At 41.3% G+C, this 14919-nt stretch overlaps 1 protein-coding gene across 2 annotated transcripts in view; it reads left to right on the top strand.

Annotated features, from left to right (window-relative positions):
• Positions 1 to 14919, top strand: part of pudp (pseudouridine 5'-phosphatase) — a 99994-nt gene that overhangs the window by 45038 nt on the left and 40037 nt on the right. The window contains exon 4 of one of the 2 annotated variants that reach the window (XM_063054623.1): positions 622 to 2989. The exons of the other annotated variant lie outside the window; for it this stretch is intronic. Coding sequence (XP_062910693.1) covers positions 622 to 663 — 42 coding nt within the window. The 3' untranslated portion in view covers positions 664 to 2989. Of the gene's footprint in view, positions 1 to 621; positions 2990 to 14919 lie in introns of those variants that run through there. 2 annotated transcript variants of the gene reach the window in all.

Raw genomic sequence — 14919 nt, 5'->3', positions numbered from 1 at the left:
GTAAGAAATGAGTTTAAACAGCTGTCAACCAGAAATGCACATACATGCGTACGTGCATACACACACACACACACACACATACACACACACACACACACACACACACATACACACACACACACACACACACACACACACACACACACATACACACACACACACACACACACATACACACACACACACACACACACACACACATGCACGCACACACACATACACACACACACGCACACACACACACACGCGCGCACACGCACACATACGTGTACACACACACAGACGCGCACCCAAATGCACAGGCATGCACAAGCCCTTCTAAGGTTAGCTGTGACACTTAACAGATAGCTGTGACATGTGACAGTAGTAATTTGTTTCGACTGCTCATCAGAATCAGGTTTAATATCACAGCAAATGTCTTGAAGTTTGTTAACTTCGTGGCAGCAGTACAATGCAATACATGATAATATAGAAAATAAATTACGGTAATTATCTATATGTACCTTAAATAATTAAGTTAAAACAAGTAGTGCAAAAACAGAAATAAAAAGAAGTAGCAACACACATGAAACACATAAAATCCATGAACACTACTTCAATAATTTTTCTTATCACAAACAGGAGAAAACCTGCAGATGCTGGAAATCTGAGCAACACACATAAAATGCTGGAGGAACTCAGCAAGCCAGATAGCATCTATGGAAAAAGGCACAGTCGACCCCTCTCCATGCATCTGATGAACCTAAAAGAACGGCGGAGACCGATACAGTTTGGCACCAGAAGCTTTGTAAGGGTTGCCAGTCAGCGTTGAACTCAACGCAGGACTGCCTAGGGTTTCCATCTCAGATTTTTTCCTCAGGGTTTACTCCAGAAGCCTTCCCCATGAGTGGGTATAGCCGCAACGCAGCGGAGTTTTGAGTCCAGAGATTTCCTTCTCGTAGATAAGCTGCCAGTCACGATGATGAGCCTCATCTGCCCGAAGCGACTGGTTTTAAGTAGCCAGTAACCTGCCTTTGTCCCTTTTCCTGCCAGTAGAAACAGTTCCACTGGGCTTAGTAGCTAAGCCACATGTGAAGGCCGGGAGCTGGCTTCTGCTGTAAAAAGCTCATTTGGACCATTATTGCACCAATGTCATTTCCACTTGGACTTAAATATTATTCAAATGTAGTTTTCCTTTGGAATGGTATTTGAATTAACTTGAAGATTATATTAAAATTAGTGTAATTTATGGAAGCAATCATTTGTATAAAATGGAAGAACCAAAATCGTTTTTATTATTACTGACATACTGTATGTCATGAAACTTGTTGTGTAGTGACAGCAATACAGTGCCATACATAAAATATACTATAAATTACAATAAGTAATATATATAAAAATTCAATAAGTAGTAAATAGTGAGATTGTGTTCATAGGTTCATTGTTCATTAAGAAATCTGATGGTGGAGGGGAAGAAGCTGTTCCTAAATCGTTGAGTGCGCATCTTCAGATTCGTGTACTTCCTCCCTGATGGTAGTAATGAGAATAGGGCATGCCCTGGGTGGTGGGAGTTTTTAATGATGGATGCTGCTTTCTTGAGACATCATCTTTTGAAGATATCCTCAGTGCTGGGAGAACAGTGCCCATGATGGAGCTTTTTCTGATCCTGTGCAGAGGCTCCGCCATACCGGACGGTGAGGCAGCCAGTTAGATTGCTCTCCACGGTGAAGTGGTCTCTACCTCTGCTGTAATAAACTCATTTGTGCAATCATTGTACCAAAGTAGTTTCCACTTAAACATAAAAATTTTTAGGATATAGTTTTTGGAATCGTATTAGAATTAATTTGAAAACTAAAATAAGCAAAATTTATGAAAGGAGTCAGTTGTATAAAATGGCTGTAAGTGCTTTGGTCTTGTAAACTACAGCGGCTTTCATTTTTATTTCCACAGATGATACTATAATCATAGAATGCAACCTCTTTAATTTAGAGTAGAACCAACACTAGAGATTCTACATTTGCTGGAAATCTTGAGCAACACACACAAAATGCTGGATGAATTCAGCAAGTCAGGCAGCGTCTATTAAGAGGAATAAACAGTCGATGTTTCAGGCTGAAACCTTTCAAAAGGGCCTCGGCCTGAAACTTTAACTGTTTATTTCCCTTCATAGATGTTGTCTGTCTTGCTGAATTTCTCCAGCATATTGTGTGTGCTGCTCTTTAATTGGTTAACCAATATCTAGTAAGAACTTCTGTTTGATTCCAGTTCTTCGCGATGGTGACAAGCAATCGATCATTGTGTGATTCTGATGTCTTCACAACAGTCTCAATGTGTCTGTACTGTCTAGTTGTTCATTGACCAGTCTTTGTAGCTGATAAATGCAATTGTGGTTTAGCGTTTATGATTATTTATCAGTTCTCTGAAGATTTATGCTAGGCCCAACATATTGATGCAATTACAAATAAGGCAAGGCAGCAGCAATATTTCATTAGGAGGTTGAAGAGATTTGGTAAGTCACCAAAGACTCGCAAGTTTCTACAGATGTGCCCTACAGAGCAGTCCAACTGTTTGCATCACCGTCTGGTATGGAGGGGTCACTGCACAAGATCGGAAAAAGCTGCAGAGGGTTGTAAACTCAGCCAGCTCCACCGTGGACGCTATCCTCCCCAGCATCAAGGACGACTTCAAAAGGTGATGTCTCAAGATGGTGGCATTCATCATTAGGGACCCTCATCGCCCAGGGTATGCCTTCTCATTGCTATCATCAGAGAGGAGATACAGGAGCCTGAAGTCAAGAGCTCTTCCCCTCCACCATCAGATTTCTGAATGGGCCATGAACGCTACCTTAATATTTTTGCCCTCTTTTTGCACTACTTACTTAATTTGATTTTTTAATAAATATATTTACTATTTCTTGTTACAATTTATTTATACTTTATGTATTGCTCTGTGCAGGAACACAAAATAGCACATTTCATGATGTATGTCAGTGTTAATAAACTTGATTCTGATTTTGAGTGCCTTTTGAATGCTTAGTATTGTATATTGTTGATCTATAGCCCTTGACATGGAAATATCGCCATATTATTATGTTAAGACAACAGAATTACTTAACTGTGCTATGGTATGCTGATGATCTTGGTATATAGGGCATAATTTCAGTGTTTGCAAATAACACAGAATCAGAATCAGGTTTATTATCACTGACGTACTTCATGAAGTTTGTTGCTTTGCGGCGGCAGTACACTAGATTCCAGTTAATTGGGGCAGTCGCTTATTTAGGAGAACTTTTAAAGAACACAAACTAACCAAGCAAATTGCCAGGATTCCCTTAGTTTATTTGGGACATTATGCTGCTCAAAAGGTCCGGGAGACTGTTGCTGAACAGTTTCTAACTAGCGTCAGACGCACGCACCGTGACACCGTTAGATGCTAAAGTGTTATAAGAGCGAACAGTTTTTAAATAACGTTGGTTGTGTGTATTTGTGTTCAAAAAGCAGTGATTGTTGTCACTGATAGTTGGTGAGAACTAAGTAGTCAGACAATTCAGAACTGTGATTTCAAGCATCCAGGCTTGAAGGTGCCAGAAATGGCCAGAAGTGAAGGTGAAACAATTTCACTACTTCACCAAGTTAGGAACTGCGAAGAACTATAAAGTATTAACAATCATCTTGCATGTTACAATGAAAATGAAGGTTTGGAGGATGCAGTCACGATAGCATTGTTTGAAGGCAGTCCATTATTTGCATTAGGTGTCTGCACTGATTTTGTTCATGTACACAGGATGAATTCCTCCGTCGATGACCGTTGGGAACCAATATACAGTTTTATAGTACTGTAGTAGTTTTGGTAGAAACATAGAAAACCTACAGTACAATACAGGCCCTTCAGCCCACAGAGTTGTGTCGAACATGTCCCTACCTTAGAAATTACTAGGCTTATCTATAGCCCTCTATTTTACTAAGCTCCATGTACCTATCTCTCAGTAAAAAAACTAACCCCTGACATCTCTTCTGTATCTACTCCCCAGCACCTTAAACCTGTGTCTCCTTGTGGCAACCATTTCAGCCCTGGGAAAAAGCCTCTGACTATCCACACGATCAATGCCTCTCATCATCTCATACACCTCTATCAGGTCACCTCTCATCCTCTGTCACTCCAAGGAGAAAAGGCCGAGTTCACTCAACCTATTAAAAATGGAAGAAATGGTGACTATAGGGTCCATAGGGTTTTCATGGCAAGATACAGAAGTAGATTGCCAGGCCTTTCTTCTGTACAGATACTGCTGCTGCCCAGGTTGGGACCCGGCTGGGTTTGAACTCAGAACCATCTGCCTTGAAGTCCAGTGCTGATACCACTGCACCACCAGCCAGCCAAAGTGGTCGTGTTCCACTTTGTTCTGCATTTCATTTAAATGCAAAATTTGTCAATCAGTTTGTCTTTTTTATACCTTTTTTAACTACTTCCATGAAACTTTGCTACTTGGGGCATCTGCTTAATTGAGCCAAATGTGAGGGAGTGTTCAATTGTTCCATTCAGCAATCTGAAGACCTAAAATTTGGGTGTCTTCAGGCTCCTGTACCACCTCCCTCATTATAGTAATAAGAGGAAAGCATGTCCTAGGCAATGGGGGTCATTAGTGATGGATGTTGTCTTTTTATGAGCTTTCGCCTTTTGAAGATATCCTCGATGCTGGGAGGGTAGTGCCCATGATGGAGCTGGCTGAGTTTACCCGCCTCTGCAGTTCTTTCTGATCCTGTGCAGAGGCTCCGCCATATCCAATGGATGCAGCCAGTTAGATTGCTCTCCACGGTGAAGTGGTCTCTGCCTCTGCTGTAATAAACTCATTTCTGCAATCATTGTACCAAAGTAGTTTCCACTTAAACATAAATATTTTTTGGATGTAGCTTTATCTTGGAATCGTATTAGAATTATTTTGGAATATAAAGTAAGTGAAATTTATGGTAGGAGTCATTTGTATAAAATGGCTGTAAGTGCTTTGGTCTTGTAAACTACTGCGGTGTTCACATTTATTTCCACAGATGATACTATAATCATAGTATGCATCCTCCTTAATCAGAATAGACATCATCACAAAAGATTTTGCAGGTGCTGGAAATCTTGAGCAACACACAAAAAATGCTGGAGGAATTCAGCAAGTCAGATAGCATCTATGGAGGGGAATATGTAGTCGACATTCTGGGCTAAATCTTTTCCAAAGGGCCTCAGGCTGAAGCATCAACAGTTTGTCTCCCTCCATAGATGCTGCCTGACTTGCTGAGTTCCTCCAGCCTGTTGTGTGCATTGCTCTTTAATTGGAAGACAGATTAACCGATATCTAGTAAGGACTTCTCTTTGATTCCAGTCCTTCGTGGTGGTGACAAGCAGTCGATCATTGTGTGATTCAGATGTCTTCACAACACTGTGTGTGTCTATATTGTCTAGCTGTTTGCTGACCAATCATCGAATCTGATAAATGCATTTGTGGTGCAGCCTTTCTGGTTATCTGGTTATCTACCAGTTCAGAGAGCTTTTAGATTGCAGGTGATTAATGCAGAATTAAAGCATGCAGAGTTCACTTAAATACAATTTCTTTATAGATGCTAATACGCACTATTGAATTGGGCAGTACTGCAGACACCATAGCAGTGCAGTATTTCCAATAGAGTATCTACTTTGAGTATTCATTTTGAAGTAGTAAAAACAATTGTGAACTGACTTGTGTTCCTACAAAAAAAAAGTAGCGCAACAGTTAGCGTAACACTATTACAGCACCAGCGACCTGGATTCCATTCCCGCCACTGTCTGTAAGGAGTTTGCAAGCTCTCCTTGTGACCCCGTGGGTTTCCTCCGGGTGCTCTGGTTTCCTCCCACATCCCAAAGACGTGTGGGGTTGGTAGGTTATTTGGTCACATGTTGTAATTGGGTGACAGTGCTTGTTGGGCTCAAGAGACAGTGTTACCATGCTGTATATCTAAATTTTTAAAAAATCACACGTACAGTGAAATGTATCATTTGCATTAACAACCAACACAAGTGTTGCCATACGGTCCGGCGCAACATAACATGCCCACAATGTTCAGCAAAAGGGCACACGCAGCCAGAATATATATATCCACATACATATACAGACACTGTGCCCATGAAAAGTATTCACCCCCTCCTCCTGTAAGTTTTCATGTTTTATTGTTTTACAGCATTGAATCACAGTGAAATTAATTTGGCTTTTTTGACACTGATCAACAGAAAAAGACTATTTTGTGTCAAAGTGAAAACAGATCTCGACAACGTGATCTAAATTAATTAGAAATATAAAATACAAAGTAATTGATTGTATAGGTATTCACCCTTCTCCCTCCCCAACCTTTAGTATGACACACCAAATCATCACTGGTGCAGCCAGTTGGTTTCAGAAGTCACATAATTAGATAAATGGAGATCTGTTTTTGGAGACCTGTGTGTAGTCAAGGTGTTCCAATTGATTGTAGTAAAAATACACGTATCTGAAGGTCCAACTACTGGTGAGTCAGTATCCTGGCAAAAACTACACCATGAAGACAAAAGAACACTCCAAGCAACACCGCAAAAAGTTTATTGAAAAGCACAAGTCAGGAGATGGATACAAGAAAATTTCCATGTCTCTTGGAGTACAGATAAGTCAATCATCAAGAAATGGAGAGAATATGGCACAGCTGTAAATCTGCCTAGAGCAGGTCATCCTCAAATTTGAGTGTCCATACAAAAAGGGGGGCAAGTGAGAGAGGCCACCAAGAGACCTATGACAACTCTGGAAGAGTTACAAGCTTCAGTGGCTGAGATGGGAGAGACTGTACATACAACAACTGTTGCCCAGGTGCCTCACCGGTTATAGCTTTATGGAAGAGTGGCAAAAAGAAAGCCACTTTTGGGGGAAAAAAAAACTCTCATGAAATCTCTGCTAGAGTTTGCCAGAAAGCATGTGAGGGACTTTGAAATCAGCTGGAAGAAGGTCCTATGGTCTGATGAAGCCAAAATTGAGCTTTTTGGCCATCAGACTAAATGCTTTGTTTGGTGTAAGCCAAACATCACACTTCATCAAAAACACACTATCACTACCGTGAAGCATGGTGGTGGCTGCATCATGCTGTGGGGATGCTTCACTGCAGCAAGCCCTGGAAGGCTTGTGAAAGTAAAGACCAAACGAATGCAGCAAAATACAGGGAAATCCTGAAGGAAAACCTGATGCAGTGTGCAAGAGAACTGTGACTTGCGAGAAGATTTGTTTTTCAGAAAGACATTGACCCCAAGCATAAAGCCAAAGCTACAAAGGAATGGCTTAAGAACAAAGTTAATATTCTGGAGTGGCCAAGTCAAAGTCCTGACTTCAATCCAATCAAGAATTTGTGGCTGGACTTGAAAAGGGCTGTTCACTTATGATCCCCATGCAATCTGACAGAACTTGAGTGGCTTTATAAAGAAGAAAGGGGAAAAATTGCAGTGTCCAGATGTGCAAAGCTGATAGAGACCTCGCCACACAGACTCAAGGCTGTATTTGCTGCCAAAGGTGCATCTACTGAATACTGCCTTGAAGAGAGTGAATACTTATGCATATACTTATACTTGTGTTTTACATTTGTAATTAATTTAGATCACTTTGTAGAGATCCCTTTTCACTTTGACACAGAAGAGACTTTTTCTGTTGATCAGTGTCAAAAAAGCCAAATTAAATCCCCTGTGGTTCCAAGTTTGAAACAATAAAATATGAAAACTAACATGTTACCTTTTTAGGCACTGTGTAATATATGTGTTAAATTAAATAAGTAGTGAGGTCGTGTTCACAGATTCAAAGTCCATTCAGAGTTCAGATGGCAGAGGGGAAGAAGCTGTTCCTGAATCACTGAGTGTGTGTCTTCAGGCTTCTGTACCTCCTCCCTGATGGTAGCAATGAGAAGAGGGCATGCCCTGGGTGATAAGGGTCATTATGATGGCTGCCACCTTTTTGAGGCAAATCTCGTTGAAGATGCCGTGGATGCTGAGGAGGCTAGCGCCCATGAGGAGCTGACTAAGGGTACTCTACGCCGGATAATTTTGAAAACAAAGCTTTTTCTCTTCGTTTTGCCTTCCCGTCCACACTGAGCCGGCGTTTTCAGCCCCCGAAAACGGAGATTTTCGAAAACACTCTCCAGAGTGAATAAATCTGAAAACGCTTAATATCTGGCGTAGTGTGTACGGGATAACCGGAGAGATTTAAAAGCGTTGTCATGACAACACCACAACAATGCTTTTTTCTGCTTATGCTTGGTACTGCGCAAGCACTGCCGTACTGCTGTTATAACGCGCAGTCGGTGTGAACGGTGTGAGAGTTAAATTGTAAAGTGAGCTTTTTTGACTATTTAAAAACGCTGTCATGACGTGCCAGAACAAATGTTCGTTGTTTTAACAACGAAGTGAAGAAGTGAATAAGTATACTCACTTCGCCCTGTTTTCTGTCCTTGCTTGTATGAAGGTGGTTTACCTATTTATGCAAGTACTTCTCTGACAATAGATGTATAACAGCCTAATGTAACGTTGTATGGAAATACAAGATAACACTGATGCAGATGTTTTATACATTTAACGAGGTGCTTTATTAATGTAACAGAGTTAGTTTTTCAATATTCGTCGTCAGCTGGGTCATACTGTCCGTGAACTCCCTGTCGGTTGCCTCCATATGCTCCAGTATTTGTTTCTTTTAGTTTTAAGTCCTCCTTTGCGACAGCCAAGAGCAATTCCTTTAAAGTTTTTCTACTGTGTAACTGGACAAACGCGCACTAAGTATATCGTTTCCTCTTCGCTTGTTTTCTGTGTGTCCTGCGTGTGCCCAGTAGGAGGAGATTCACCCAAATATCCGTCTAATGTGGACAGAGATATTTTGAAAAACGCTTAGTGTGGACGCCTGTCGTTTTTACTCGAAACCGGCGTTTTCAAAATTATCCAGCGTAGTGTGGACGTAGCCTGAGTCTACAACTTTCTGCAGCTTGTATTGATTCTGTGTACTGCCCCCCCTCCCATACCAGACGGTGATGCACCCAGTTAGAATGCTCTCCACAGTACATCTGTGGAAATTTTATACAATAATCAAATAAGATGGTGTTTATTGTGATATAGAATTCCTATCTCAAGGTCAGGTGAAGTACAGAAGTATTCTAAATAACTAGAAAATTGATTAATGCAGTATTGCAACTCTTAAATCGAAAGAATGCTGTGGACAACCTGAGTTTGGTTCAAGAAAGGTAGAGTGGTGCAGAAGCCGTAATTGTGAATGGAATCTAGATTGTCCTGTGTCAGAAGCATCAGGCAAGCACTTACCCTTTCTCATTTAATTTGCTGTTCTACAGCCAGCTTGAGTTACTCAGGCCCAGTAAGTCAATGGTAATAGCTACCCAATAACTCTGCTGAACGCATCTAATGCAAACCTGAGTCAGGAACTTAGCACATTCAATTAGTCTGCATTCGTTTAGCCAGTTTCAGCATTCTTCATTACCTCAGCATTCTCTTCTCAGGAGCAGGGAAATTATTTAGTGTTCAAATTCTTAATTGTTCTCCAGTGGTAGGATTAACTTCAAAGTTTCAAAGTACATTTATTATCAAAGCATGTATACAGTATACAACCCTGACATTCGTCCTCCCACAGGCAGCCAAGAAGCAAAGAAATACCATTGAATCCACTTAAAGAAAACATCAAACGCCCAACACGGAAAAAAGAGCAAATCGTGCAGACAGCAAAAAGTGAGCAAATAACACAGGACATTAAGCATCAAACCACAGAGTCCCCGAGACGGTCCAGGAACCACAGCCACTGAGTCAGTTCGGGTTAGCTTTGATTCGATGACTGCAGGTCTCAACCACAGAGCCAGTTCGGTGCCAAAGTGCCTTGATCAAATCGCGCAAATAGCAAAAATAAGAGTGATCAGAAACACACGGAAGATGAACAGCACAGTCCAGCAAAGGCGAGTTCACAACCACGGAGCACCTTCAGTGCTGAGGACATTAATCATCCGACTGCTGAGTCCTTAGCCACAAGTGACTGAACCTGCGTCTTCCTCCGACAGCAGGAAGATGGAAATTGGTCGGAAAGAGATCAAGACATTGTCCCAATATCAGAGGTCTTTTAAAGTGTAACTCTGTTGGACTGTGTTCCATCTAGGTAGTGCTTCATGCATCGCTTTACATTGATCATTGATGGGGATTCAATTCCCGTCGATACCTGTAATGTGTTTGTACATTCTCCCCTTGACAGTGTGGGTTTCCTCTCACATTCTAAAGACATTCATTTAGGGTCTTCCAGAGCGCGGCAACATTTGCGGTCATGCAAGAAGCGTGGTGACACTCGTGTGCTGCTCCCAGCACAATCCTTGTTGATTGGATTGACACAAATGACACGTCTCACTGTACATGTGACAAATAAAGCTGATCTATAATCTTGCTTTAAAATCTTATCTATGTAAGCAACCGTTCTTTCATTCTGTAACCACAGAGTGGTGAATCTGTGGAATTCGTTGCCATAGACTGCTGTGGAGGTCAAGTTAACCTCTGCACATTTAAAGCAGAGGTTGATAGGTTCTTGGTGTCTGAAAAGAGAATGCTGTCCAAGTTGCATGCCATCTTGGTCAATGTCTCCCATCCACTACATAATGTACTGGGTGGGCACAGGAGTACATTCAGCCAGAGACTCATTCCACCGAGATGCAGCACAGAGCGTCATAGGAAGTCATTCCTGCCTGTGGCCATCAAACTTTACAACTCCTCCCTTGGAGGGTCAGACACCCTGAGCCAATAGGCTGGTCCTGGACTTATTTCCTGGCATAATTTACATATTACTATTTAACTATTTATGGTTTTATTACTATTTATTATTTATGGTGCAGCTGTAACGAAAACCAATTTCCCCCGGGATCAATAAAGTATGACTATGACTATCAATCAGGGCGTCAGAGGTTACGGGGAGAAGGCTATAAGACGGGGTTGAGAGGGATAATAAATCAGCTATGGTGCAATGGTGGAGCAGACTCGATGGGCCGAATAGCCTAATTCTGTTTCTTATGGTCTATAAACAACTCACTGCGGCTTCTGGAAATGGGAAACAAAAGTGATTGATGTGCTCAGCATGTCAGGCACGTTCACTGGAGGGAGAAGGAGTTAACATTCCAGCTCAATATCCTTTCACTAGGACTGTGATTTTTAACTTATTAAGGTACAGCACAGTATAGGCCTTTTCGGCCCTTTGAGCTGTGCTACCCAGAAATACCTGCTTTAACCATAGCCTAATAAAGGGCCAGATTACAATGGCCTGTTAACCTACCAACCAGTTGGTGTTGCGAATGTGGGAGAAACCAGAACACCCGGAGGCAACCCGTACAGTCACTGGGAGAACGTACAGATTCCTTACAGACAGTGGGTGGAATTGAATCTGAGTCGCTGGTACTGTAAACCGTAGTGCTAACCTCTACACTACCAACAATTTTAAGCAAATATAAAAAGTTGGGAGATACTGGCTTCTGAGTTTTTTAATCCAACGTTCTTTCAGAAGTCAAGAAAGGCATAAAATGTGAGGCTGCACGATTGTTTTATTAAGTGCTGTTAGATAAAGGGAATTGGAAATGTAGAGCTGCAAAACTCTATTAGCTAAGAAGAAATAACGGGAAAAGACAGCAGACCAAGGTGTTCAATATTCCTGATACCCCATAGATAAGATACCTTCCATTCAAATTTGTAGATAATAGTTAACTAATCAGATAACCCTTCTTCAAATAACACGATATCAAGAAGCTTCTGGAAACAGACAGAATGCTAACTACTAGGAGACGCACTGAACAATTGTATATGCATACTTTGACCAGTAGGGTATACACTGAACAATTGCACATACAGACTGAAAACATACTAAACAGTTACATGGATATAAGTAGTTACATAAAATACTAGCAGGCTTGTTAAACTGCAAAGAATACAACAAATATTCGGTATAAAGCAACAGAGTGGAAACAGGGAATGTGATTAGCCATGACTAGTTGATTCAGAGTAAATAAAGGGAAGCTGTTCAAGGTCCAAGGACAGAGAATTAAAACTTTGGGTAAAATTGTAAAGCAATCGTGCAGCAACATTTCTAATCAAGGGTGGCCTACATTCAAGGAACAGACCATCATTTTGCATAGAAGAGTTCTACAGCACAGGAACAAGCCATTCGGCTCAGGTGTCTGTGCTGAACGTGATGCTGTTAGACTAATCCCTTCTGCCTGCGCGTGATACATACCATCTATTCCCTGCATGTTGTTGTGCTCATGTAAAAGCCTCTTGAACACCATTGTTATTGCTGCTTCCACAACTACTCCTGGCAGTAATTTCCAGGCACCTACCACGATGGCATATGGTGTGTTGGGCTATTGAGTTCAAGAGCCACGAGGTGACATTGCTGCTGTATAAAATCCTGTTTAGACCACACTTGGCATATTGTGTTCAGCTCTGGTTCCCTCATTATAGGAAGGATCTGGAAGCTTTAGAGAGGGTGAAGAGGAGATTTACCAGTATTGTATGCGATGGTATGTATGTACTCTGATAATGAACGTTACTTTGATTTTGACTTTGAAGATGCTGCTTAGATTTGAGAGCATTTCTTAAGAGGATTGATTGAGTGAGCTAGGGCTTTTCTCTAGAGTGAAGGAGGATGAGAGGTGACTTGATAGAGGTGTACAAGGTGATACAATGCATAGATCAAGTAGATGGCTAGATACCTTTTCCCATGGTGGATGCATATGTGTAATATGCATGGGCATAATTTGAAGGTGTTTGGAGGTAGTTACAAGGAGTTTGTCAGAAGTAATTTTTTTTTTACGCAGAAAGTGGTCAGTGCATGGAATGTACTGCCGGGGTGGTAGTAGAGTCAGATACTTCAGGGGCATTTAAGAAACTCTTAGATAGGCATATTCACGATCAAAAACTGGAGGGCTATGTACGAGGGAAGGATTAGATTGATCTTAGAGTTGATTAAAAGGCCAGCACAACATCATGGGCCAAAGGACCAGTACTGTGCTGTAATGCTGTATGTTTTAAAGGGTAAGGAAGCATTGGGGAGATGATGTAGAATGTGAAACCATACCAAAAACATTTCTTATCCTCAAGTGGAGTACTGCGAAGTGATTTGTTTTCCCATCTAGAGTAGTAAAACATACTGAGGCAGTTTTGGAGTTGTCTGTTTGGCCCAGGGTCTAACAACTTTGGTCAGACCACACTTGGGAGTATTGTAAACCATTTTGAGCCCTATATGTTAAAAAGGTTGTGCTGGCATTGGAGAAGGTCTAGAGGAGGTTTGTGAGAATGATTCCAGAGTGAACGGGTTAATGTATAAAGAGCATTTGTTGGCTCTGGGCCTGTTCTCGCTGGAGTTTAGAAGAATAAGGGAGAATCTTGTTGAAACCTATCGAATATGGAAAGACTTAGATAGAGTGGACATGGAGAGGATGTTTCCAAATGTGGGTTTGCCTAAGGCTCCGTCCCCACTACGCTGGATAATTTTGAAAACGAAGCTTTTTCTCTTCATTTTGACCCTCCATCCACACTGAAATGGAGTTTTCATCCCCCGAAAACGGAGAGTTTCGAAAACACTCTCCAGGGTGTGTAAATTTGAAAACGATTGTTTCGCATTGTGGTGTGGGCAGGGTAAATGGAGAGATTTAAGAACGCTGTCATAACAACACCACAACAACAATGCTTTTTCTGCTTCAGCTTGGTACTGCGCAAGCACTGCCGGACGGCTGTTATAACGCGCAGTCGGTGTGAATGGCGTGAGAGTTAAATTGTAAACTGGGCTTTTTTGACTAGATCCCCTAAGTTGATTTGACTGAGTCTATCTTTAAAAATATTAATGTCAGAAATACTGTGCAGGTCTGACGGCAGAAGATTCCACTCTCTTGTTGATCTTGGGTAGAGGACAGCTTCATGCGTGTGTTGTTTACTTTATTGTCTACTTTAATAGTTTGTTTGGAGTTAAACATCTCCACGTTCTCCACTGCTTTGCTGACTTTGTAGTTGTTTGTAACTTGCAGAAACAGCTCAACTTCATTGTCTGTCTAAACAAAGAAGTCCGGTCTGATTTTTCCAGCGGAGGTTTTCTTTCGCTGTTGTTGTTGGTACACTAGTTTTATTCTATGGAAATAGAACAACGCCGCTGTGGAAACGTAAATATTATACCGCTTCCTCTTCACTTGTTTTCTGTAGATGTGTCTGCGCATGCCCAGTAGGAGTAGATACGCCCAAATATCCGTTTTGGTGTGGACAGTGATATTTTGAAAAACGCGTAGTGTGGACGCCTGTCATTTTTACTCGAAACTGGCGTTTTCAAAATGATCCAGTCTAGTGTGGATTTAGCCTAAAGCCAGAGGACAAAGCCTCAGAAAACAAAGATACCCATTTAAAATGGAAATAGGGAGAAAATTCTTTAGACAGAGGGTGGTAAATCTGTGGAATTCATTGCCACAGATGCATATGGAGGCCAAGTAATTGGTATATTTAAAGTGGAGGTTAATAGGTTCTTAATCAGTAAGAACATCAAAAGTTACCAGGAGAAAGCAGGCGAATGGGGTTGAAAGGTGTTATAAATCAGCCATGATTGACAGTGGAGCAAACTTGATGTACAAAGTGGCCTAATTCTTCTCCAATGTCTTATGCTCTCATGGTGTCTGATGGACTGTTGATATTTTAGACATCACACGAAGAGGCTTATCTGAAAGTTGGGTAGCCTGTCAGGACGATTAGCCAAGGAGGAGCTGATGCCTTATTGATGTTCTTCTACCAGCTCTCACTAATATATTTAACAAATTGTGTATCAAAGGAAACTGTTAATCAGAATTTAAATAATAGATAATGTGGGTGCCATGAAATTTTAATTTCATGCCTGCTTGGAATTTTTTTTCTTTAAAAGTTGGG

The sequence above is a fragment of the Mobula hypostoma genome, chromosome 7 (genome assembly GCF_963921235.1).
Source record: "Mobula hypostoma chromosome 7, sMobHyp1.1, whole genome shotgun sequence".
Classification (NCBI taxonomy): Eukaryota; Metazoa; Chordata; class Chondrichthyes; order Myliobatiformes; family Myliobatidae; genus Mobula; species Mobula hypostoma.
The sequence above is the reverse complement of the archived record's forward strand: the minus strand, read 5'-3'. Positions and strand labels throughout refer to the sequence as shown.